We start from the raw sequence: 25,361 nt of genomic DNA, 5'->3' as shown, positions 1-25,361 counted from the left end.
AGGGTCAGTGTGTGTTATATACTATAATTGTCCTCCAGGGTTAAATTTGACTGAACAGAGAGTTCTTCTGCTTCCACATAAGTACATCCAATCAATTGACACAACATACATAGTGTGTGTGAGTGAGAGAGTTCGTTCTTTACAAAACAACCCCTCTATGTTATGGGTTCATCACGGTTCACAGAAAATAGCAGGGGATGTGGGATGAAGCAATAAAGATACTTGTACATTTGACCTTTATTTTAATCGGGGAGTCATACGGAGATCAAGGTCTATTTTACAAATGAGCCCTGAATTACAGAAATGATAAACATCATTATAAACATCAATATCAATACAAAATGCAACATTAACTAATTAAAAAAACTTCTGCAGCAATCAGGTTAGCGCAGTAGGCTATTTTTTCTACTGGAGTGATGGCCGGCATCTGATAGTCAGTCTAAGGGAGGGAGCAGTAGTGAGGCTGCCTCTCACCCGACTCACCGTCCCTTCTTTCCCCCACTCTCTGCTGAGAAAGTGAGGCTGCCTCTCACACGACTCACCATCCCTTCTTTCTCCCACTCTCTGCTGAGAAAGTGAGGCTGCCTCTCACCCGACTCACCGTCCCTTCTTTCTCCCACTCTCTGCTGAGAAAGTGAGGCTGCCTCTCACCCGACTCACCGTCCCTTCTTTCCCCCACTCTCTGCTGAGAAAGTGAGGCTGCCTCTCACCCGACTCACCGTCCCTTCTTTCTCCCACTCTCTGCTGAGAAAGTGAGGCTGCCTCTCACCCGACTCACCGTCCCTTCTTTCTCCCACTCTCTGCTGAGAAAGTGAGGCTGCCTCTCACCCGACTCACCGTCCCTTCTTTCTCCCACTCTCTGCTGAGAAAGTGAGGCTTCCTCTCACCCGACTCACCGTCCCTTCTTTCTCCCACTCTCTGCTGAGAAAGTGAGGCTTCCTCTCACCCGACTCACCATCCCTTCTTTCTCCCACTCTCTGCTGAGAAAGTGAGGCTGCCTCTCACCCGACTCACCGTCCCTTCTTTCTCCCACTCTCGACTGAGAAAGGGGGACACAGTCTTCCAGCTGATGGCGAAACTTAAGTTCAACTGCATTACTTATGCCTCACGCACCAATTCATGTTGTTACTCCTCTGACCAGGGAAAGTGAAATATTACTTGATATTAAAAAAAGACAAGCTGCAAATAAGGCAAGCTTATCGAAATTAGGATTTTATGGTTTATCTAACTGTTGAACAGAGTGTTGACAGTGCTGAATATCAACTTAAACATGAACTTACTCAAAAACAGCAGCCCTGTATCTGTTGAGTCTCGCTCTAGTTATGGTTTTAAAAGTTTTGAAACCTCACATTATCATCTTCGCTGTGCGTTCGAGGCTTATTTTTACAATCTATGGCGCTACGAAACTGTGCAGACACTGATCTGAGCTATCCGATTGGCCAGCGGTAGGGTTATAGCTGCACTTGATGTGCTCTCTTGCCCTACCGTGTAGGCAGTGTTCTGCACTAACCGCCAACAGCGGAAAAAAAAGGTGACTTTATCTGCACTGAAGGCTTTATCATAGTTTTTTTAACAGAAATGTTTGATGATCGACAAGGAATGGCTTGGAGATCGACCGGATGGTACAAAAACATCACATTTAACAACATTTTGAAGATTGTTCCACAAATAAGGTACATGAAAACTAAAAGCTGATTTACCTAACTCAGTAGAGACGAATGGAATTTCCAGAGTTAATCATCCCTGAGACCAGGTGTGGCATGTCTAAAGTTTAGTAAAGATGTCAAGTAACTTTTAAACCAGTTACATGCAGCCTGGTCTAGGACAATTGAGGAAAGCCTCTGAATTCACAGTGAGTGAGCAACAGGTCAATGAAGAGGGCAGGACAATGTATTTTATCCATACAGTTAACCACATCATTTATAAACTAGGAAGGCAGCAGAGACAAATGTTATGACCTGGTCTAAAACCCGACTGATGTGCATTTAGAATACATTTAAAAGATAAGATTTAAGCTGAGAATTAATCAAAGATTCTAATATTTTAGCTTGGCAAGAAAGTTGAGAAACAGGGCAATGAATTATTTAGGTCACAAGGGTCACCACCTTTGTGAAGAGGGAGTACATGGGCTACTTGGGGATATTACCAGATAAAATCGTCAGGTTAAAAATGTGTTAATGATTTAGCAACAAGGGGAGCAGAGAGAGTTACAGCAAAAACGGATCAAGCATATCCGCCCCAGTGGATTTAAAACATTTTTTACATCAATCTTAAGCAAGGCATCTAGCACGTCACAGATAGTAAATTGTTCAAATGAAAACAAAGATTCTGTCGAGTCAGCTAGAGTCTGGCAGAGGGAAGAGCAGTCGATTGACTGACCAAGGTCAGTTAAACCACCGTTTCTCTCAAATATAAAGCCTTCAAGATAAAATTATGATTAAAAGCATCAGTTATCCCATTTCTCAGTTATGATGCAATCAGAGAGAACGTGCTTAGGCAGGGAAGAAGAGGAATTTGTACGCTTCAGTGCATTTACTGTTTTCCAAAATTGAGAAGGATAACCAGCAGAGTCAGAGCTTAAAAAGTAGCTTGATATAGCCTTCTTAAATCAAGGTACTACCCGTTTCTCAATTGTCTGAAAGAATGCCAGTCCACTCCAGTCAGTCCAGTCAGTTTCCCTTGCTTTGGCCCAGGCCTGATTTCTCATCTGAATGAGCACAGATAACTCCAAACCAAGGGTTAGATCGATCTTTAACTCTGAATTGTTAAAAAAAGGGGCGTGTTTATTTGCCAGAGGAATAGATATGGAGAATACATTTTCTAGGGCTAATTCAGGGTCAGAAATACAGGAGAGTGACTAAATCAGAGTAGAACATGTCATGTAAAAACCATTGAGGAGAAAACTTTTTAAAAAAAAGTTATTTTCTTAATTAAACAATAACTAGTATTTTGCCGTTTATCTTATACATACTATGGATCACTGAGATCATATGGAAATACAGCATCATATTTATTTAGCTTATTAATAAGAATAGTTTTCACATTTAGCCAGGTGGGTTTTGAGATCAATTGAGTAAGATTAAAATCAATGCATATACTCTTAAAATGATCTGAGGCCAGGGATAGCCAACCCAGATTCACATCAATGCATATACTCTTAAATTGATCTGAGGCCAGGGATAGCCAACCCAGATTCACATCAATGCATATACTCTTAAATTGATCTGAGGCCAGGGATAGCCAACCCAGATTCACATCAATGCATATACTCTTAAATTGATCTGAGGCCAGGGATAGCCAACCCAGATTCACATCAATGCATATACTCTTAAATTGATCTGAGGCCAGGGATAGCCAACCCAGATTCACATCAATGCATATACTCTTAAATTGATCTGAGGCCAGGGATAGCCAACCCAGATTCAAATCCCCTAAATTGACAAACTTCGAGGACAAAAAAAAATGGTTGGATATACACTTGGATATAGCACCAATAGCATCCACCATGGCAGCAGGGGGGCTGTAAATCTTAGCAACAAATACATGTGTATTCTGGTTTATGGACACATCTACATATAGAGGGTTCATAAAATTATTTATTAATTCAAGGTTTATACAAATATGTCCATTCCATAGAGAATTCTGTCAGAAAAACAATAGTCCAAACCGCATGCCTCTACCATATGGCTCAAAAGTTACATACAATTTACACGGAGAATGTTCATGTTCAGCATGTTCAGAGTGAATTGAATGTCATCACAGGCAAGCAGTAGTGAAAAGAACTTTAGTAAAAATACTTTCAAAAGTACTACTGGAGTATCTGTACTATTTTTTACTTCACTAGATTCCTACAGAAAATGATGTACTTTCTACTCCATACATTTTCCCCAGACACCCATTTCAAATGCTTAGCAGGACAGGAAAATGTTCTAATTGACACACATTTACTGTATTAAGAGAAAATTCTGGTCATCCATACTGCCTCTGATCTGGCGGACTCACTAAACACATGCTTCGTTTGTAAATTATGTCGGAGTATATTTAAAACTAAATACTTTTAGACTAACTCAAGTAGTATTATACTGGGCAGCTTCCCCTTCAGTCATTTTCTATTAAGTTATCTTTACTTTTACTCAAGTATGACAATTGGATACTTTTTCCCACCTTTGCAGGCATGATCAAAAAGTGGTCACTGCTCAATAAAACTCTTTGGCTCTTGTTATGTCAAGTACAGGTATATTAATGTTATGATATTGTAGAAAACAATCTAATGATTCATTCTATGTAATTTACAATGAAAAAGGGCAAAGAAAACTCGCCTCCCACATCTAACTGCCCTACCTCGCCTCCCACATCAGACTGCCCTACCTCGCCTCCCACATCAGACTGCCCTACCTCGCCTCCCACATCTAACTGCCCTACCTCGCCTCCCACATCAGACTGCCCTACCTCGCCTCCCACATCAGACTGCCCTACCTCGCCTCCCACATCAGACTGCCCTACCTCGCCTCCCTCATCAGACTGCCCTACCTCGCCTCCCACATCAGACTGCCCTACCTCGCCTCCCACATCAGACTGCCCTACCTCGCCTCCCACATCAGACTGCCCTACCTCGCCTCCCACATCTAACTGCCCTACCTCGCCTCCCACATCTAACTGCCCTACCTCGCCTCCCACATCTAACTGCCCTACCTCACCTCCCACGTCTAACTGCCCTACCTTGCCTCCATTTAGGCCCCTTGAGGGGAGGGAGGAGACAGGCCTCAGGGACAATCACCTCTATAGGGGAGGGAGGAGACAGGCCTCAGGGACAATCACCACTACAGGGGAGGGAGGAGACAGGCCTCAGGGACAATCACTTCTATAAGGGAGGGAGGAGACAGGCCTCCGGGACAATCCCCACTACAGGGGAGGGAGTGAAGCACTCCATTGAATTGTCCTCCAATAGGTCCCTAGTCCTTCAACCAACCATCAGTGCAGATAAAGTCACCATGTAAGACAATGATGTAACAATGTGCATTAACTAAGATTTAGTCATCTTTAATGTAAAACTGGAAACAGCTGGGGCCGTATGTATCAAGGGTCTCAGAGAAGGAGTGCTGATCTTAGTGTAGGATCAGGTCTCCGCTTGTCCATCTTAATCATTGCGATGTCAAATTCAAAATGGTTCCTAAATCAGCACTCCTACTCTGAGACGCTTGATACATAGTCAGAACCGCAGTCAGAAAGCAACCTGTTCAGGAAGAGGGACAGATCACATGGGAGGTCACAGAGGTTGTGTTCTGGGTTCACTGAGGGAACAGAGCAGTGTTTCATCCAGATAAGAGTGAGCTAGTAGTTCACTCGAGGACACACTACTACCCTACGGACACATTCATGGACACACAAACACACACATGCTACACACACACACACACACACACACACACACACACACTTCCTACTCACGCATACATGTAAATACACACGCTACTGCCCTACTCAAGCAACTCCATATTGGAGCCAATCCCTGGACTTTAGCAGAGCACTGAAACAGGAAACACTTAACCCTAATGAAGATAAACACAGCTCTCGAACAGAGAGAACATCAAGCTGAGATGTTGTTAAATGTGTCCCTCACCGATATGATGTAGATAGTATGACTTTGATATACCACAGCTGGGTAGGTGTTGGTGACAAGGGGGTTAACGTTACAAAGCCTTGGAGGCACAAGGTCAAAGAGGGTTAACGGTGAAAGACCACGATGGTTGAACTGACCACTCCTTTTTTTATTTTTTTTATTTCACCTTTATTTAACCAGGTAGGCTAGTTGAGAACAAGTTCTCATTTGCAACTGTGACCTGGCCAAGATAAAGCATAGCAGTGTGAGCAGACAACACAGAGTTACACATGGAGTAAACAAGTCAAGTCAATAACACAGTAGAAAACAAAGGGGGAGTCTATATACAATGTGTGCAAAAGGCATGAGGAGGTAGGCGAATAATTACAATTCTGCAGATTAACACTGGAGTGATAAATGATCAGATGGTCATGTACAGGTAGAGATATTGGTGTGCAAAAGAGCAGAAAAGTAAATAAATAAAAACAGTATGGGGATGAGGTAGGTGAAAATGGGTGGGCTATTTACCAATAGACTATGTACAGCTGCAGCGATCGGTTAGCTGCTCAGATAGCTGATGTTTGAAGTTGGTGAGGGAGATAAAAGTCTCCAACTTCAGCGATTTTTGCAATTCGTTCCAGTCACAGGCAGCAGAGTACTGGAACGAAAGGCGGCCAAATGAGGTGTTTGCTTTAGGGATGATCAGTGAGATACACCTGCTGGAGCGCGTGCTACGGTTGGGTGTTGCCATCGTGACCAGTGAACTGAGATAAGGCGGAGCTTTACCTAGCATGGACTTGTAGATGACCTGGAGCCAGTGGGTCTGGCGACGAATATGTAGCGAGGGCCAGCCGACTAGAGCATACAAGTCGCAGTGGTGGGTGGTATAAGTTGCTTTAGTGACAAAACGGATGGCACTGTGATAGACTGCCTCCAGTTTGCTGAGTAGAGTGTTGGAAGCCATTTTGTAGATGACATCGCCGAAGTCGAGGATCGGTAGGATAGTCAGTTTTACTAGGGTAAGCTTGGCGGCGTGAGTGAAGGAGGCTTTGTTGCGGAATAGAAAGCAGACTCTTGATTTGATTTTCGATTGGAGATGTTTGATATGAGTCTGGAAGGAGAGTTTGCAGTCTAGCCAGACACCTAGGTACTTATAGATGTCCACATATTCTAGGTCGGAACCATCCAGGGTGGTGATGCTAGTCGGGCATGCGGGTGCAGGCAGCGATCGGTTGAAAAGCATGCATTTGGTTTTACTAGCGTTTAAGAGCAGTTGGAGGCCACGGAAGGAGTGTTGTATGGCATTGAAGCTTGTTTGGAGGTTAGATAGCACAGTGTCCAATGACGGGCCGAAAGTATATAGAATGGTGTCGTCTGCGTAGAGGTGGATCAGGGAATCGCCTGCAGCAAGAGCAACATCATTGATATACACAGAGAAAAGAGTCGGCCCGAGAATTTAACCCTGTGGCACCCCCATAGAGACTGCCAGAGGACCGGACAGCATGCCCTCCGATTTGACACACTGAACTCTGTCTGCAAAGTAATTGGTGAACCAGGCAAGGCAGTCATCCGAAAAACCGAGGCTACTGAGTCTGCCGATAAGAATATGGTGATTGACAGAGTCGAAAGCCTTGGCAAGGTCGATGAAGATGGCTGCACAGTACTGTCTTTTATCGATGGCGGTTATGATATCGTTTGGTACCTTGAGTGTGGCTGAGGTGCACCCGTGACCGGCTCGGAAACCAGATTGCACAGCGGAGAAGGTATGGTGGGATTCGAGATGGTCAGTGACCTGTTTGTTGACTTGGCTTTCGAAGACCTTAGATAGGCAGGGCAGGATGGATATAGGTCTGTAACAGTTTGGGTCCAGGGTGTCTCCCCCTTTGAAGAGGGGGATGACTGCGGCAGCTTTCCAATCCTTGGGGATCTCAGACGATATGAAAGAGAAGTTGAACAGGCTGGTAATAGGGGTTGCGACAATGGTGGCGGATAGTTTCAGAAATAGAGGGTCCAGATTGTCAAGCCCAGCTGATTTGTACGGGTCCAGGTTTTGCAGCTCTTTCAGAACATCTGCTATCTGGATTTGGGTAAAGGAGAACCTGGAGAGGCTTGGGCGAGGAGCTGCGGGGTGGGCGGAGCTGTTGGCCGAGGTTGAAGTAGCCAGGCGGAAGGCATGGCCAGCCGTTGAGAAATGCTTATTGAAGTTTTCGATAATCATGGATTTATCGGTGGTGACCGTGTTACCTAGCCTCAGTGCAGTGGGCAGCTGGGAGGAGGTGCTCTTGTTCTCCATGGACTTCACAGTGTCCCAGAACTTTTTGGAGTTGGAGCTACAGGATGCAAACTTCTGCCTGAAGAAGCTGGCCTTAGCTTTCCTGACTGACTGCGTATATTGGTTCCGGACTTCCCTGAACAGTTGCATATCACGGGGACTATTCGATGCTATTGCAGTCCGCCACAGTTTTTGTGCTGGTCGAGGGCAGTCAGGTCTGGGGTGAACCAAGGGCTGTCCCTGTTCTTAGTTCTGCATTTTTTGAACGGAGCATGCTTATCTAAAATGGTGAGGAAGTTACTTTTAAAGAATGACCAGGCATCCTCAACTGACGGGATGAGGTCAATGTCCTTCCAGGATACCCGGGCCAGGTCGATTAGAAAGGCCTGCTCACAGAAGTGTTTTAGGGAGCGTTTGACAGTGATGAGGGGTGGTCGTTTGACTGCGGCTCCGTAGCGGATACAGGCAATGAGGCAGTGATCGCTGAGATCCTGGTTGAAGACAGCGGAGGTATATTTGGAGGGCCTGTTGGTCAGGATGACGTCTATGAGGGTGCCCTTGTTTACAGAGTTAGGGTTGTACCTGGTGGGTTCCTTGATGATTTGTGTGAGATTGAGGGCATCTAGCTTAGATTGTAGGACTGGCGGGGTGTTAAGCATATCCCAGTTTAGGTCACCTAACAGAACAAACTCTGAAGCTAGATGGGGGGCGATCAATTCACAAATGGTGTCCAGGGCACAGCTGGGAGCTGAGGGGTAGCAGGCGGCAACAGTGAGAGACTTATTTCTGGAGAGAGTAATTTTCAAAATTAGTAGTTCGAACTGTTTGGGTATGGACCTGGAAAGTATGACATTACTTTGCAGGCTATCTCTGCAGTAGACTGCAACTCCTCCCCCTTTGGCAGTTCTATCTTGACGGAAGATGTTATAGTTGGGTATGGAAATCTCAGGATTTTTGGTGGCCTTCCTGAGCCAGGATTCAGACACAGCAAGGACATCAGGGTTAGCAGAGTGTGCTAAAGCAGTGAGTAAAACAAACTTAGGGAGGAGGCTTCTCTCCTTCTCTGAGATGCTTGTACTAAACGAAAGTGTGTGTGTGTGTGTGTTATGATACAATATAGTTTGTCCCCAAGGGGGACATTAGACTTTGGACAATAGAGAATGCTGCTGCTCCCAGATAAATACATATAATCAATTGACACAACAAACAAAGAGTGTTTAATTCAATGCATGAGTGTGTGCACACATATACACATAAAAGTATTTGGACACCACTTCAAATGAGTGGATTTGGCTATATCAGCCACCCCCGTTGAGGACAGGTGTATAAAATCGAGCACACAGCCATGCACTCTGCATAGACAAACACTGGCGGTAGAATGGCCTTACTGAAGAGCTCAGTGACTTAACTTGGCATCGTCATAGGATGCCACTTTTCCAACAAGTCAGTTCGCCAAATTTCTACCCTGCTAGAGCTGCCCCGGTCAACTGTAAGTGCTGTTATTGTGAAGTAGAAATGTCTAGGAGCAACAACAGCTCAGACGCAAAGTGGTAGGCCACACAAGCTCACAAAACTGGATTGCTGAGTGCGGAAGTGTGTAAGAATTATCTGTCCTCGGTTGTGACACTCACTACCGAGTTCTAAACTGCCTCTGGAAGCAACATCAGCACAAGAACTGTTAGTTGGGAGCTTCATAAAATGGGTTTCCATGGTCGAACAGCCGCACACAAGCCTAAGATCACCATGCGCAAGGCCAAGCGTTGGCTGAAGTGGTGTAAAGATCGCTGCCATTGGACTCTGGAGCAGTGGAAACACGTTCTCTGGAGAGATGAATCATGCTTCACCATCTAGTAGTCTGATGGATGAATCTGGGTCTGGCGGGTGGCAAAAGAACACTACTTGCCCCAATGTATAGTGCCAACTGTAAAGTTTGGTGGAGGAGGAATAATGTCTGGGGCTGTTTTTCATGGTTCGGGCTAGGCCCCTTAGTTCCAGTAAAGGGAAATCTTAACGCTACAGCATACAATGACATTCTAGATGATTATGTGCTTCCAACTCTGTGGCAACAGTTTGGGGAAGGCCCTTTCCATTTTCAGCAGGTCCATATAGAAATTGCTTGTCGAGATCAGTGTGGAAGAATTTGACTGGTCTGCACAGAGCCCTGACCTCAACCCCATCAAACACCTTTCGGATTAATTGGAATGCCGACTGCGAGCCAGGCCTTATCGCCCAACAAGTCCCCGCAGCAATGTTCCAACATCTAGTGGAAAGCCTTCCCAGAAGAGTGGAGGCTGTCATGGCAGCAAAGGGGGGGACCAATTCCATAATCATTAATGCCCATGATTTTAGAATGAGATGTTCGACAAGCAGGTGTCCACATACCATATAGTGTGTGTGTGTATATACAGTACCAGTCAAAAGTTGACACACCTACTCATTTTCTACATTGTAGAATAATAGTGAAGATGTCAGAACTATGAAATAACACACATGGAATCATGTAGTAAAGCTGCCTTGACACCTTTGCACACTCTTGGCATTTTCTCAACCAGATTCATGAGGTAGTCACCTGGAATGCATTTCAATTACCGGGTGTGCCTTGTTAATTTGTGGAATTTCTTTACTTCTTAATGATTTTGAGCCAGTCAGTTCTGTTGTGACCAGGTAGGGGTTGTACACAGAAGATAGCCCTATTTGGCAAAAGATCAAGTCCATATTATGGCAAGAACAGCTCAAATAAGCAAAGAGAAACGACAGTCCATCATTACTTTAAGACATGAAAATGTCAAGTGCAGTCACAAAAACCATCAAGCGCCATGATGAAACTGGCTCTCATGAGGACCGCCACAGGAAAGGAAGACCCAGAGTTACCTCTGCTGCAGAGGATAAGTTCATTAGAGTTAACTATACCTCAGATTGCAGCCCAAATAAATGCTTCACAGAATTCAAGTAACAGACACATCTCAACATCAACTGTTCAGAGGAGACTGCGTGAATCAGGCCTTCATGGTCAAATTGCTGCAAAGAAACCACTACTAAAGGACACCAATAAGAAGAGACTTGCTTGGGCCAAGAAACACCAGTAATGGACATTAGACTGGTGGAAATCTGTCCTTTGGTCTGATGAGTCCAAATTTGAGATTTTTGGTTCTAACCGCTGTGTCTTTGTGAGACGCAGAGCATGTGTGGTTCCCACCATGAATTAAGAAGGAGGTGGTGTGATGGTGTGGGGGCCTCCACAATCACACGACCTCAACCCAATTGAGATGGTTTGGGATGAGTTGGACCGCAGAGTGAATTAAAAGCAGGCAACAAGTATAGTATATTCCTTCAAGACTGTTGGAAAAGCATTCCAGGTGAAGATGGTTGAGAGAATGCCAAGAGTGTGCAAAGCTTTCAAGGCAAAGGGTGGCTACTTTGAAGAATATAAAATTTACATTTTGATTTGTTTAACACTTTTTTGGTTACTACATGATTCCATTTGTGTTAATTCATAGTTTCAATGACTTCACTATTATTCTACAATGTAGAAAATAGTCCAAATAAAGAAAAGACATTGAATGAGTAGGTGTGTCCACACTTTTGACTGGTACTGTACATATATATAAATAATAAATGACAGAGAGAAAATCTCTCTCCTCACCTGGCTGTCTCCTTCCACTCCATCTCCTGTCCATCGACGGCCAGCAGTTCGTCCAGTTCAGTGAAGAGCTGAGGGGGCGGGGGGCCGTCATCCTCCTCACCCAGGATAAACCTTATCCTCTCTGCTGCTGCAGAGACTATGGGGAAAGAGATCAGACAAGATGGATGGATGATAGAGAGAGAGACTTTTGACTGGTACTGTATATATATATATATATATATCTTACGATATATATATATATATATATATATATATATGTGAGCAATGCAGTAAAATATTAAGTGTTGACACCGCCGATCACTTATAAGAAAAGGAGAAAACAAGTTTTGCACACCTGTAGAAGTGATGGTTGAGGTTGTTAAGCTGTTATTTACCAGACTCTCTGAAGGAAGAGAGTTTCCTGTGGCCATTATTAAGCTCCACAGACTGACTGACTTAATTCAGGATTCTTTTCAGATGCAGTTGCAATGTTAGCATCTGCAATTCTACACATTTTGTCATGTAGCTGAGAACAACAACAAAAAAATCTGTTTTTAAGACAATGTCCTGCAATTCTATACATTTTGCCATGAATACTTTCAAATTTTAGCATCTCAGACTGTCTAGTTTTTATTTTGGTAATTGTTAGTTGTCGTGTCTTTGGCTATGCCGGATGAAGTGATATTTTTTTATTTTTTTATTTTTTATTGTTGTTTTACCAGGTAAGTTGACTGAGAACATGTTCTCATTTGCAGCAACGACCTGGGGAATAGTTACAGGGGAGAGGAGGGGGATTAATGAGCCAATTGTAAACTGGGGATTATTAGGTGACCGTGATGGTTTGAGGGCCAGATTGGGAATTTTGCCAGGACACCAGGGTTAACACCCCTACTCTTACGATAAGTGCCATGGGATCTTTAATGACTTCAGAGAGTCAGGACACCCGTTTAACGTCCCATCTGAAAGACGGCATCCTACACAGGGCAGTGTCCCCAATCACTGCCCTGGGGCATTGGGATATTTTTTAAGACCAGAGGAAAGGGTGCCTCCTACTGGCCCTCCAACACCACTTCCAGCAGCATCTGGTCTCCCATCCAGGAACTGACCAGGATCAACCCTGCTTAGCTAATGAAGCAAGCCAGCAGTGGTATGCAGTGATATGACATGCTATTCTATAAAATAATTTCTCTGTAATTAATATTACCTGATTAAGCTAATCAGATGAATGTAATTAACTAGAACGTCGGGGGGCACCACAATAATGTTTATAGAGCTGTTATCTTCCGAATAAACTCTTAAAGACCTCGTAATCTTTTACATCAATAGCAGTCAATATTTAATCCTTGCCTTATTTAGTCTAATCTGAAAGTTTTAAATTCTTGGTGGGGGTCATATTTATGGGGCTCATAAACCTCCCCCATCAGGCCAATGTCATGACATAGTACACAAACATTATTATTTAAAAATATATAGCTCCATTATCTCTACATACTTTGGATATGCTTTTAGTCATTTAAGTTTACACTTAAAACATTTGACTATCCCGAATGTTTGGGGGTTTTTAAACAGGAAAAAAAAACAAGTGGCCCGCCTTTGCTAAATGAGTATAGGGGAAACACTGCTTACTGACAACTAAGAAACACTCACACACCAGAAAGGACTTAAGAGTTGTTTTATATAGTTCAGCAAATAATTATGAAATAGTTAGCTGTGGATTCAAAAGTAATCTTTTAATCCATTACTAATCACTTTGTGCTACATTGGTAGTAGTTGCGCTCTATAAATACAGTTTTCCGTTCTAGTTAATTATACTGATTTATTTTCTAGGACAACTTTATCCTGTTCCATTAGGAGATACCCATATACAAAGAAATAATGCAAAAGTGCTCAACATAAACAAAGAGGGGACAAATCCCAGAGTGAATATTTCAGACGAGACAAGGGGACGACAGAGATATATTTTCCACCTGCTCGTTGAACATCTCATTCCAAAATCATGGGCATTAATATAGAGTTGGTCCCCCCTTTGCTGCTACAACAGCCTACACTCTTCTGGGAAGGCTTTCCACTAGATTTTGGAACATTGCTGAGGGGACTTGCTTCCATTCAGCCACAAGAGCATTCGTGAGGTCGGGCACTGATGTTGGGCGATTAGGCCTGGCTTCGCAGGCAGCGTTCTAATTCATCCCAAAAGTGTTCGATGGGGTTGATGTCTGGGATTTGTACAGGCCAGGGGCATTGTCATGCTGATTCCGGAAAGGATCTTCCCTAAACTGTTGCCACAAAGTTGTAAGCACAGAATCATCTAGAATGCCATTGTATGCTGTCGCGTTAAGATTTCCCTTCACTGGAACTAAGGGGCTTAGCCTGAACAATGAAAAACAGCCCCAAAACATTATTCCTATTCCACCAAACGTTCTCCTGGCATCAGCCAAATCGAGATTTATCTGTCGGACTGGCAGATGGTGAACGTGTTTCCACTACTCCAGAATACAATGGTGGCAAGCTTAGCATTGTGCACGGTGATCTTAGGCTTGTGTGCGGCTGCTCAGCCATGGAAACCCGTTTCATGAAGCTCCCGACAAACAGTTCTTGCGCTGGCGTTGCTTACAAGAGGCAGTTTGGAACTCGGTAGTGACTGTTGCAACCGAGGACAGATGATTTTTACACACTTCAGCGGTCCCGTTCTGTGAGCAGTTGTTGCTCCTAAATGTTTACACTTCACAATAACAGCACATACAGCTGGTCGGGACAGCTCTAGCAGGCCAAAAAAGTTGACGAATTCACTTGTTGAAAAGGTGGCATCTTATGACCGTGCCACTTATAAAAGTCACCGAGCTCTTCAGTTTGGGCCATTCTACTGTCAATGTTTGTCTATGGATATTTTATGGCTCTGTGCTCGATTTTATACACCTGTCAGCAACAGGTGTGGCTGAAATAGCCGACGCCACTAATTTGAAGGTGTGGCTGAAATAGCCGACGCCACTAATTTGAAGGCCACATACTTTATCTATATAGAACAGTACCAGTCCAAAGTTGACACACCTACTCATTCAAGGGTTTTTCTTTATTTGGACTATTTTCTACATGTTGCTATTGAATACAACTCTCAAGTGAATGGCTTCACACAGTTTGCCAACATTAACAGGATTATGTATGTAGTGTAGACTAGCAGGGTAGGTGTCTGTGTGTTTTGAGGTGGCAAGGTGATGCGGATAAGAGAGGAGATTATGATAAATTAGCAGGTACTGGCTGGCAGGGAGCCTTGTCACAGCCAAATGAGTCCCCTGTCCCTGAGTCTGTCTAGTTCTGTCCCACTGCATCAAACAGAGATGAAAACATTCAATTAAAAAAGCCAATAATGCATTGTTTTTATTTCTGTGTGTCGCTGTTTAGATCGAAAACGTATAGAAATGTTACCGGGCAAATCAAGGGCAGACACTGACAGAGATGAGATAATATGGATAACAAATGTCCATCAAGAGTATCTCTATGGATACAACTCAATGCTATGAGGCTTCTGGCATTCTGGCTGTCATTATACAACACAGAAGATTGGTTAGGTAACCCAAAATAACTTGAGTTAATCACACACAGAAGTTCATTTTCAGCCATGTGTGATCAGTGATGGTTATTCTGTGAGTCAACGTGAGTTATACAATTCCATAACTTTGAGATGTCGATCTACCTCAACTTGCCTTCCTTTTAAAAAGTGTAGGCTTACTGATGGTCACTTCCATCCATGTGGTCAGTAGGATTTTTCAACAAGATCTAACCTCCAGTGACCAAAACAGAGGAGAATGAAATCTCATGTCCCCTCATTCTCAATCACCGGACCACCACGTGATTGTCTCTTTACTGCTGTTAGGTCATCAACTTTGAGCCCCAAAGTAATAAAACAAACATTGAGGTCTATCAGTATGAACACGCTGGATGAGAGAAGCTGATGACTGTAAGCAGGGGAAACTGCAGAGTCAAGAAGAACTGAATGTGTGACACGTTGCTTACGGTCTTTTGAATTATTGTGGTTTTGACACATCTCTATTTACATGGCACTAAAAAAAGTGTCAGTGGAACAAGCTGTGGAACAAGTCTACTGTGAGTTTCTGGGTTAGAGTTAGGACAATCATCTCTACCCATTTATTCTCTGGTGCAGTACAGAAATAGCATCCTTGGATTGAGACTCGCAGCAACACTTGAGTGGTCTAGTGTGAACTAACAGCTAAAAGTAACACAGCCATGAACACTGACATAGTGAGGTTTGGTTAACAACAATGTGTTTCTAGGCAATACTAAGCCAGGGGAATTAGTTGCTCAGTCAGTAATGCTGTCTATGAATATTTTTCTAATGTCAACATACAGTATTCCAGTGCAGACAAACTGAGAAAACTCAGAAAGTTCAGAGTGACTTAGAAATGTCCTTGTTTTTAAGAGAAAAGCACATTTTTTGTCCATTAAAATAACATCAAATTGATCAGAAATACAGTGTAGATATTGTTAATGTTGTAAATGACAATTGTAGCTGGAAATGGCTGATTTTTAATGGCATATCTACATAGGCGTACAGATGCCCATTATCAGAAACAATCACTCCTGTGTTCCAATGGCACGTTGTGTTAGCTAATCCAAGTTAATAATTTTAAAAGGTAATTGATCATAGAAAACCCTTTGTTATTACAGCTAAAAACTGTGCACCGGGGCCTCCCACTCCTTTCTATTCTGGTTAGAGACAGTTTGCGCTGTTCTGTGAAGGGAGTAGTACACAGCGTTGTACGAGATCTTCAGTTTCTTGGCAATTTCTCGCATGGAATAGCCTTCATTTCTCAGAACAAGAATAGACTGAAGAGTTTCAGAAGAAATTATTTGTTTCTGGCCATTTTGAGCCTGTAATCGAACACACAAATGCTGATGCTCCAGATACTCAACTAAAGGCGTCCAGTTTTATTGCTTCTTTAATCAGAACAGTTTTCAGCTGTGCTAAAATAATTGCAAAAGGGTTTTCCAATGATAAATTAGCCTTTAAAAATGATAAACTTGGCTTAGCTAACACAAGGTGCCATTGGAACACAGGAGTGATGGTTCCTGATAATGGGCCTAATTCAAAAAATCTGCTGTTAACAATGTCTACACTGTATTTCTGATCAATTGAATGTTATTTTAAATGGACAAAAAAATGGCTTTTCTTTCGAAAACAAGGACATTTCTAAGTGACCCGAAACTTTTGAGCGGTAGGTAGTGTATCAAGATATGAAAAGTGATCAATCGACTGATTTGTTGGTAATTCCCTTTAGTTGTAATTCACTACTTAATTCTATTCACTTGTTTCCACTGATATCATTGGTTGATAGTTCCAGGGATCTATCTTGATGCGCTGGCAGAGTTGCATGCTGGGTAGTGTAATTTGTGCTGTCATTACTCACTGAGGGGTTTGAGGATGTTGGGCGCTGCCTCGTCAGCATTCTCTCCATCTGATTTGTCCCCCTCCACGTTGTCCGCCGGCCTCCCCTTCCTCTCCTTGTGGCTGGACTTGCGTCGGTGGCGCCGTCTCCGCTGGTAGCTCTTGGGCACATGCACACCAATATACACGGTGTGGTGACCTGAGGGAGGAAGAGGGGACACCATTCAAGGGACACAGGTCAGATTAGGACTACCATGCTGATAATTTGCATCAAATGGAAGAAATGCACAAAGTCAATGAATATTGTTGGGTAAGTGAAACTGTAGAATAAATAAGGAGGATGGATTAGATATGATAAAGGGGAGGATTGGATGTCAAAGAATCCATAGTGATGTAAGCTTACTGACCAATATGGTGTATGTTCAGGTATTAATTAAGCGGTGGTGCATTTCTGTTAGGGAACAAAATTCCAGCGATAAACCCCACACACGAATGCATGCAAGAGTCACAAGAACACGCGCACACACAGGCGCACACACACAGGCGTGCACACACAGGCGCACACACACAGGCGCACACACAGGCACGCACACACAGGCACGCACACACAGGCACACACACACAGGCACACACACACAGGCACACACACACAGGCACACACACAGTCCTACTGACTGATGATGGGCTATTTAGTCAGCTTGTTTGGTAAAATGTTTGGTAAGTTCTTTGTGCGTCAGGCCGTTTCCCTTGGGCCAATCAGGACGGAATCTGTCCTCATCCTGACACACGCTGAGGATGTAAATAAATGCCAACCACTTCCTGTCCATCAGCTCAGACGGGAAAAGGCTAAACTTATCCAGGAAGCCATTTCAGAGAGAGAGAGAGAGAGAAACAGAGTGCCACATGCTCCAGCTAACAGCTGTCTAACACACAGGCCAAATGTTCTGGGCTATATACCTAATCCTCATGTACTGGTAAACACTAATGTAGGTATTGGTTGGCATGGGTAATCTCCAGAACTGACACCCCACTCCCTAGTGTGACCTCTCACACATGCTACATGCCTGTATGTAGCCTTCACAGTGGATTTGGGAGGGTGATGTAAAAGGGAATTTTACAGGCTGCTTTTCAATAAATGTTCCTTATATATTTTAATCTTATTTGAAACAAATATTATAAATATTTACCTTTGAAAAGGTAACTTAAAATCAGAGTGCCAACTACACTGCAGAACAGGCTGTGTAAACAAAGAACGAACAGGAGTTTCACCAGGGGTCATTCACCAAAAGGCGACACCCATTCAAACATGAGGTTGGTCGTGACTGAGTGATTTCACATTCAATGTGACTGGTATTTTTGGTTGTTGATTCTTCTCACTGTGTTGCTCCACCGTGATGTGAAACCTGGGTTTGGGGTTTGTTTGAATTTTAACACAGAATCTCACAGAGGTGAGCTAGTTGGCAGATATGGCTGTGCACTCACTGTCAATTATAACTCAAACATGACATGATTATGTGTGTGTGTGTGTGTGTGTGTGTGTGTATGTATGTATATATATATGTCAAAATGTGTGAAAATGTAGTAATGTGTGAGTGCACAGGTTTGTGTGTTTGTGCAAAAGTAAGTGTGTGTGTGTCACTGCAGGGGGATTAAAGTAGTAAACATCTTCATGTGGGGGGCAGGCATTACGTGGCTTGATAAACCTGTAGTTATTTGCTCCACATCTTTATCTTCAATATTAATCCCTCCTATACTTCATCCTGAAATTAGAGCGAGACCTACAGAGAGAGAGTATTATAGCCTTCGGAAAATCAGATCACACCTCCATCCTGCTCCTCCCCCCTATAGGCAGAAACTTAAGCAGGAAGCACCTGTGGTGAGGACTGTTCAACGTTGGTCTGTTCCAGGTCGCTTCTGGGAATAGTATAGGCAGACTCTGTGGCGAAGTAGATAGAGGCTGTTGTTCCTACTGTGACGATTACAACTTATCCAAACCAAAAACAGTGGATAGACGGCAGCATTCGCGCAAACCACCACATTTAACCATGGCAAGGTGACTGGGAACAAGGACTTGTTCAAACAGACCAGTTATGACCTCCATAAGGCAATTAAAAAGCAGCAAAACGACAGTACAGAGACAAAGTGGAGTCGCCATTTAACGGCGGCAGGGAATGTGGCAGGGAATCCAGACAATCATGGATTATAAAGGCACAGCCAGCTACGTCTCGGACACTGAAGCCTTGCTCCTGGAAAAGCCCGCTTCAAAGAAAACATAGAGCCTCCGGCATGGGCCCCCGGCGCTCACATGGGCCCCCGCCGACTGTGTGCTCCTGATCTCCGTGGCCGACGTGAGTAAGACATTTAAGCGTGTTAACACTCGCAAGCCTGCCGGCCCAGACAGCATCTCAAGCCACGTGTGCAAACCAGCTGGCAAAACTTTTAGTGGCCATGACTGCAGAGAGAAATATTTTAGTTTGAAAGTCAATTTCCTGCATTTCTATACATTCTGCCATGCGGAGTACAGAAAATGTTGAATTTTTAAAACACGCTTTCTACAATGCTACACATTTTGTAGCATTGCCCCATTTTGCCATGGGGCAGAGATAATTTTTTTTGTAGAATTACAGCAAATTTCCTGTAATTCTTTAAAAAAAAATCGCCCCAATTTCATGGTATCCAATTCAAGGCTCAATGTCTCATCTCTCCAACTCCCGTACTGGCATAGGAGAGGCGAAGGTCGAGAGCGGTGCGTCCTCCGAAACACGACCCAACTAAGCCACACTGCTTCTTGACACAATGCCCGCTTAACCCGCAAATTTCGCGGGTTAAGACTACCACAGCCACACCAATGTGTTGGAGGAAACACCGTACACTGGACGTGCATGCACCTGGTCCGCCACAGGAGTCGATAGAGTGCGATGGGACAAGGACATCCCTACCGGCCTAAACCGGACGACACTGGGGCAATTGTGCACCGCCCCATGGGTCTCCCGGTCGCGCCCGCTTGCGACAGAGCCTGGACTCGAACCAGGATCTCCAGTGGCACAGCTAGCACAGCGATGCAGTGCCTTAGACCACTGCGCCACTCGGGAGGCTACATTTCCTGTAATTCTACCCATTTTGCCATGGGGTGGAACAAAATATTTTTAGTTTTAAAGCAAATTTCCTGCAATTCTACATATTTTGCCAAGACTCATGTTATGATATCGGAGTGAGAGTAACCCAAAAAAAATCTAATGGGGCCCACTTGAGGTCAGGGCCCCTGGTCTCATGGTCCCCGGTCAGTATTCAGCCATGATTACTGAAAGTTTAGATAGCTGGCTAGACTAATTTACCAATCTAAAAATTGTTAGCTGGCTAGACTAATTTACCAATCTAAAAATTGTTAGCTGACAAAGCTAATTGAGTGAATGTCAGTGGTTGACATAAGAGAAACTGCTGATGCACAACCAAATGTCGAACTTGCATATTCCACTATTCTAACTCTCAAACAGTAAGTTGAGACCCTGACTGGGGGGGGGGGAGAATCTAGTGGCCAGGGGCCCTAAGCGATTGCTTATGTCGCTTATGCCCAGAGCCGGCCCTGGAGTGAGGTGGCGAAACATCAAGGGATGGAAGACAGAGAGGAGAAAGGAAATAGGTTGGTGCTTGAGAGAAATGAGAGGAGACATTATTGAATAACATTGTTAGCCAATCATTGATACAGCAGCCATCATGGATGTCACAGAGGCTCAGTGCTCTTACCTTCCACCTCCTCCTCATCACAGACATGCTTGACAAAGCATGCCCCTCTGTCCAGCACTGCCTCATCCTCCACCCTGCAGGAACAACAGGAACACTGTGAGAACGGGGGAATATACCTAGAACACTAGTGGAACAGGGGAATATACCTAGAACACTAGTGGAACAGGGGACTATACCTAGGACACTAGTAGAACGGGGGACTATACCTAGGACACCAGTAGAACGGGGGACTATACCTAGGACACTAGTAGAACGGGGGACTATACCTAGGACACCAGTAGAACGGGGGACTATACCTAGGACACCAGTAGAACGGGGGACTATACCTAGGACACCAGTAGAACGGGGGACTATACCTAGGACACCAGTAGAACAGGGGACTATACCTAGGACACTAGTAGAACGGGGGACTATACCTAGGACACCAGTAGAACGGGGGACTATACCTAGGACACCAGTAGAACGGGGGACTATACCTTGAACACTAGTAGAACGGGGGACTATACCTAGGACACCAGTAGAACGGGGGACTATACCTAGGACACCAGTAGAACGGGGGACTATACCTTGAACACTAGTAGAACGGGGGACTATACCTAGGACACCAGTAGAACGGGGGACTATACCTTGAACACTAGTAGAACGGGGGACTATACCTAGGATACTAGGAGAACAGGAGAAAATACCTAGCACACTAGTGGAACGGGGGAATATACCTAGAACACGGGTAGAACAAGATACTATACCTAGAACATAAGTTAAACAGGGGAATATACCACTGTCAACATTAATTGATTCCGAAACATGTCCTCAGGACCACCAGCAGCCAGTCCACATATTTGTTGAATTCCAACACGAGCACACCTGATTCAACTAATCAAGGGCTTGCTGATTAGTTACCACATTTCAATCAGGTGTGCTTGTACTGGAATAGGTCAGATATGTGGAAAGGCTGGGTCAGGGTGTCTCGAGGACCGGGTTGGGAAACACTGAGCTACATGATTGGATTAATACAGAGGCTGAAGCATTCTGAACAGGATGTGTGTGTCATCACACCAGGGACGTCGTTCAGCCCAAATCCCCTATTGTTATGAGGGTGACACATACACACACAAAGCCTTAGTCCTCCATCTGGCTCACACTTGCTGTGTCTATCTCTCACTATATCACCTTAGTCCTTATTTGTGAGTCACGTGGGCTTCTTACAATGATCTGCCCTGGCTGTCAGGATTAGCCTAGCTTTACTTCGGAGTGAAACCTTCTCTGAGCACACAAATACAAACACACACACACACACACACACACGGGAAGCCTCTCTACTACAGTTACCTGCAATAAGAGCCTAGTTACTAGATCAAGGGCACCGTGTTTATTTTTATCTGTTATGAGTCCTGTTGAAAAAAGTATATTATGCACACCACCTACCATCTATATCCAGATACATGCAGAGAAAAGAAGAACATGAACAGATTGATTATCAAGCGAAGGTTATAAATACTCATTAGATTCCATGTAGAAGATCTCAAAAGAGAGTTCATTTATGCTCATTCTAAGGCAACAATGGAAAAGTCCTCCTGCTACAGGTAACCTCCTCCACTTCTACTAACCTGCTTAAGTTTGCAGACAACACAACAGTGGTAGGCCTGATCACTGACAACGATGAGACAGCCTATAGGGAGGTCAGAGACCTGGCCGGGTGGTGCCAGAATAATTACCTATCCCTCAACGTAACCAAGACTAAGGAGATGATTGTGGACTACAGGAAAAGGAGCGCCGAGCAAGCCCCCATTCTCATCGACGGGGCTGTAGTGGAGCAGGTTGAGAGCTTCAAGTTCCTTGGTGTCCACATCAACAACAAACTAGAATGGTCCAAACACACAAAGGCAGTCTTGAAGAGGGCACAATAAAGCTTATTAACGCTCAGGAAACAAAAAAGATTTGGCATGGGTCCTGAGATCCTCAAAAAGGTTCTACAGCTGCAACATCGAGAGCCTCCTGACCAGTTGCACCACTGCCTTGTACGGCAATTGCTCGGCCTCCGACCGCAAGGCACTTCAGAGGGTAGTGCGTATGGTCCAGTACATCACTGGGGCAAAGCTGCCTGCCATCCAGGACCTCTACACCAGGCAGTGCCAGAGGAAGACCCTAAAAATTGTCAAAGACCCCAGCCACCCCTGTCATAGACTGTTCTCTCTACTACCGCATGGCAAGCGGTGCCGGAGTGCCAAGTCTAGGCCAAAAAGGCTTCTCAACAGTTTTTACCCCCAAGCCATAAGACTCCTGGACAGGTAACCAAATGGTTACCCGGACTATTTGCATTGTTCCCCCCCCAACCCCTCTTTTACGCTGCTGCTACTCTCTGTTTATCTTATATGCATAGTCATTAACTATACGTTCATGTACATACTACCTCAATTGGCCCGACCAGCCAGTGGTCCCGCACATTGGCCCGACAAGCCAGTGGTCCCGCACATTGGCCCGACCAGCCAGTGGTCCCGCACATTGGCCCGACCAGCCAGTGGTCCAGCACATTGGCCCGACCAGCCAGTGGTCCCGCACGTTGGCCCGACCAGCCAGTGGGTTACACCCATCCTATTTAGCAATCCAGCGTGCACATACACACATCCCCACACAGTTGTGCATCGTCCTGACAGACAAACACTAATTATTTCCTTTATTTCAGACGTGTCAAACGGTTATTGTGCAATCACAATAGGAGAGGGCAGAGTATCCTACTACAATGGAGAAGGACAACATAAATCAGTTCAGTTTCTGTTATTCACTCCATTCGGTTTTTATTGCCCATCCTTTTCATCGGAAGGCACAGAACCTGACTTAATAGAACATAATAGAACTAAGTTCTTGGATAGCAACTCTGCAGGTCTCAAGAAACACAATGCAACTCCATTGCCTTGGTCAGATACTCTTTCACATTCCCATGACTGACCAAACACAGCATGATGTCTATGAGTGTGTGTGGCTGTGCTTATACCTGCCCGATGTCCCGGGCTGGAAATTAATTATTTGCGGGATTTCTTCAGAGCAGGATTTCTACACACTCGTTACACAATGTTACACCATTAAAGCATGTGCATGCATGCATGTCCTGCAGGTATTTATCGGTGTCCATGGTAATATGGTTCCTATTTGTGCATACTGATACTTGTGTATTTTGCCTAAAGCCATACGCCTGACAATGATAATACACCTGCCAGTCAGAGCGGAGAGAACAAAACAGCTTGTGCCAAAAGCCTTCTGCAGGACAGGTAAGTTCCTGGTGTATAAGGAAGCTCAGAGCTCATGTTTAGTTCCCTGTCCAAGAGTTGGATCACTTTGTGGGGCTACATGGCCTACAGCGCTACCCTGATCCCTCAGCCAGCTGGTTCTTCCTGGAGCAGGGAGGCCTATAGGAACGTAGCCCATAGCTGACTTTAGTTTCAAGACCAGATGTTTAGACCCCATGGAGAGTCAGTCTCAGTCAGAACCAACAGCACAGGGAGAGGAGCAAGAAGGAGAAAGAGTAAAATATTAACCCGTAGGCTTAGGTTAACCAGAACACAAAGACAGTTTGCTCATTTTTCATCTTTCTACCCCCTTCTTATTTTCTCTCTCTCCATCTCGCTGTTCCCCTTCTTATCATCCCTCCATCTCTAAGAAAAATCTGCTGTTCTGCCCTTGAGCAAGGCAGTTAACCCCCAACAACAAGTGCTCCCCGAGCATCCATGACGTGGACGTCGATTAAGGCAGCCCCCCGCACCTCTCTGTTTCAGAGGTGATTGGGTTAAATGCAGAAGACACAGTTCGGTTGAATGCAGCCAGTTGTGCAACTGACTAGGTATCCTCCTTTCCCTTCCCTCCAGCTTTCAATACAGATCATTAACAGGATGAGGTCATAACTGTGACCAGCATCCCTCCTTCTCACTTTCCTCAGATTCTTTTCAATAGAAAATGTACTTTAAGTTATCAATAATAATCCAATATAGTCCTGTAGACATGTTCAAAGTAGGTTTTTTTTGCAGATGAAGATGTGGTGTTTAAAATTAAACTTCCAATAACCACCTGGAATATCCAGTTTGTTTCTTAATTCGAGTACCTTGGACGGCAAGGTAGGCTAGGGAATATTTACTTTCTCCTTTTACACTGCCCCACCCCGGGCCAGAATAATGCTGCTACACAGTTTGTGGGGGGTTGCCTCTTGTTACACAAACCACTAAATAAGCAACAACAGGAAGGATACAACTTGTTCCTGAGACAGATAGCACCAACTAGCATCTCATCTTCATTTCCCCAGCGGAGGGACAGCCTTATCACATTATCTGGCCTTGAGATATGATTGGGGCCAGAGCATAACCATAACATTAAAGCAAAGCCCCAACATCAAACACACAGGGGAGAGGAGTAGCCTGGGGGCCTGGCGTTGTGCCATCCTGCCAAGCGCTGCCAAATATTGGACTCTGACTCTCCTTTGGTTTTTCAGTGTTGAAGGAAAGAATGGAAGAAAGAATAGAGGAATGGTTGAGTTTCAAGAGTTGAGTGTTGAGCAGCATCAAAGCAGACTTGAGTTTCATTGTGAAGTATAGTAGGGAGTGAAATGGAGGGGTTGTACTGTATTCCATCTTCATCTCCCACCATTCTCATTGTCCTGTTTCTTCTTCAGTCTCTCCAGGACAGTATGTGCCTTCCTGGTAAGAACAGTCACAGAGTGTCATCTCTGTCACACAGAGAG

At 44.4% G+C, this 25,361-nt stretch overlaps 1 protein-coding gene across 1 annotated transcript in view; it reads right to left on the bottom strand.

Moving 5' to 3' along the window:
• LOC109868847 (electrogenic sodium bicarbonate cotransporter 1-like) overlaps positions 1–25,361 on the bottom strand; it is an 84,596-nt gene that overhangs the window by 45,707 nt on the left and 13,528 nt on the right. The window contains exons 2-4 of the mRNA XM_020458576.2: positions 20,636–20,709; positions 16,914–17,090; positions 11,515–11,650 (exon numbers count right to left, since the gene is read on the bottom strand). Coding sequence (XP_020314165.1) covers positions 11,515–11,650; positions 16,914–17,090; positions 20,636–20,709 — 387 coding nt within the window. The remainder of the gene's footprint in view (positions 1–11,514; positions 11,651–16,913; positions 17,091–20,635; positions 20,710–25,361) is intronic.

Source organism: Oncorhynchus kisutch, linkage group LG23 (assembly GCF_002021735.2).
Source record: "Oncorhynchus kisutch isolate 150728-3 linkage group LG23, Okis_V2, whole genome shotgun sequence".
Lineage (NCBI taxonomy): Eukaryota > Metazoa > Chordata > Actinopteri > Salmoniformes > Salmonidae > Oncorhynchus > Oncorhynchus kisutch.
This window is presented reverse-complemented; position numbering and strand designations above follow the sequence as displayed.